Source organism: Nestor notabilis, unplaced genomic scaffold, assembly GCF_000696875.1.
Source record: "Nestor notabilis isolate BGI_N333 unplaced genomic scaffold, ASM69687v1 scaffold30631, whole genome shotgun sequence".
In the NCBI taxonomy this organism is placed as follows: domain Eukaryota; kingdom Metazoa; phylum Chordata; class Aves; order Psittaciformes; family Psittacidae; genus Nestor; species Nestor notabilis.
This window is the reverse complement of record NW_009916522.1, coordinates 886-1,223: the sequence shown is the minus strand read 5'-3', so window position 1 is coordinate 1,223 and position 338 is coordinate 886. Positions and strand designations below refer to the sequence as shown.

The following is a 338-nucleotide window of genomic DNA, read 5'->3' as shown; positions in this document are numbered from 1 at the left end:
CGGGGGCTTGTCCGCCCTGTGCCTCGATGGGAGCTTTGGCATCGGCAGGTTTGCCTATGAGCTTGTCCGGGGCCTCGACTGCCCTTACACTGCGACCTACGTGGACCAGCACTACCTGGTGGAGTCAGACACCCCTAAAACCAACCACAACTCACTCTGCATTTTTGAGCACGATGCTGCCCTCCCCCTGCGGCGCCACTTCTCTGACTCACAGTCCTTGTACTACGGGGGGCTGCGGAAAACCACGCTGGTCATCCGTGCCATCTCCACTCTCATCAACTACGACTACATCTGGGACTTCATGTTCCACAGCCGCCGAGCCGGTGCGGGCCGGGTGA

At 60.4% G+C, this 338-nt stretch overlaps 1 protein-coding gene across 1 annotated transcript in view; it reads left to right on the top strand.

The window, feature by feature from the left end:
• The window catches only part of LOC104413592 (membrane primary amine oxidase-like), a gene marked incomplete at both ends in the record, with an annotated part of 1,458 nt that overhangs the window by 631 nt on the left and 489 nt on the right, over positions 1 to 338 (top strand). Inside the window, 2 exon segments of the mRNA XM_010024629.1 lie at positions 1 to 2; positions 5 to 323. The exon segment at positions 1 to 2 is cut by the window's left edge and continues 246 nt beyond it. Of these exon segments, the coding sequence (XP_010022931.1) occupies positions 1 to 2; positions 5 to 323 (321 nt within the window).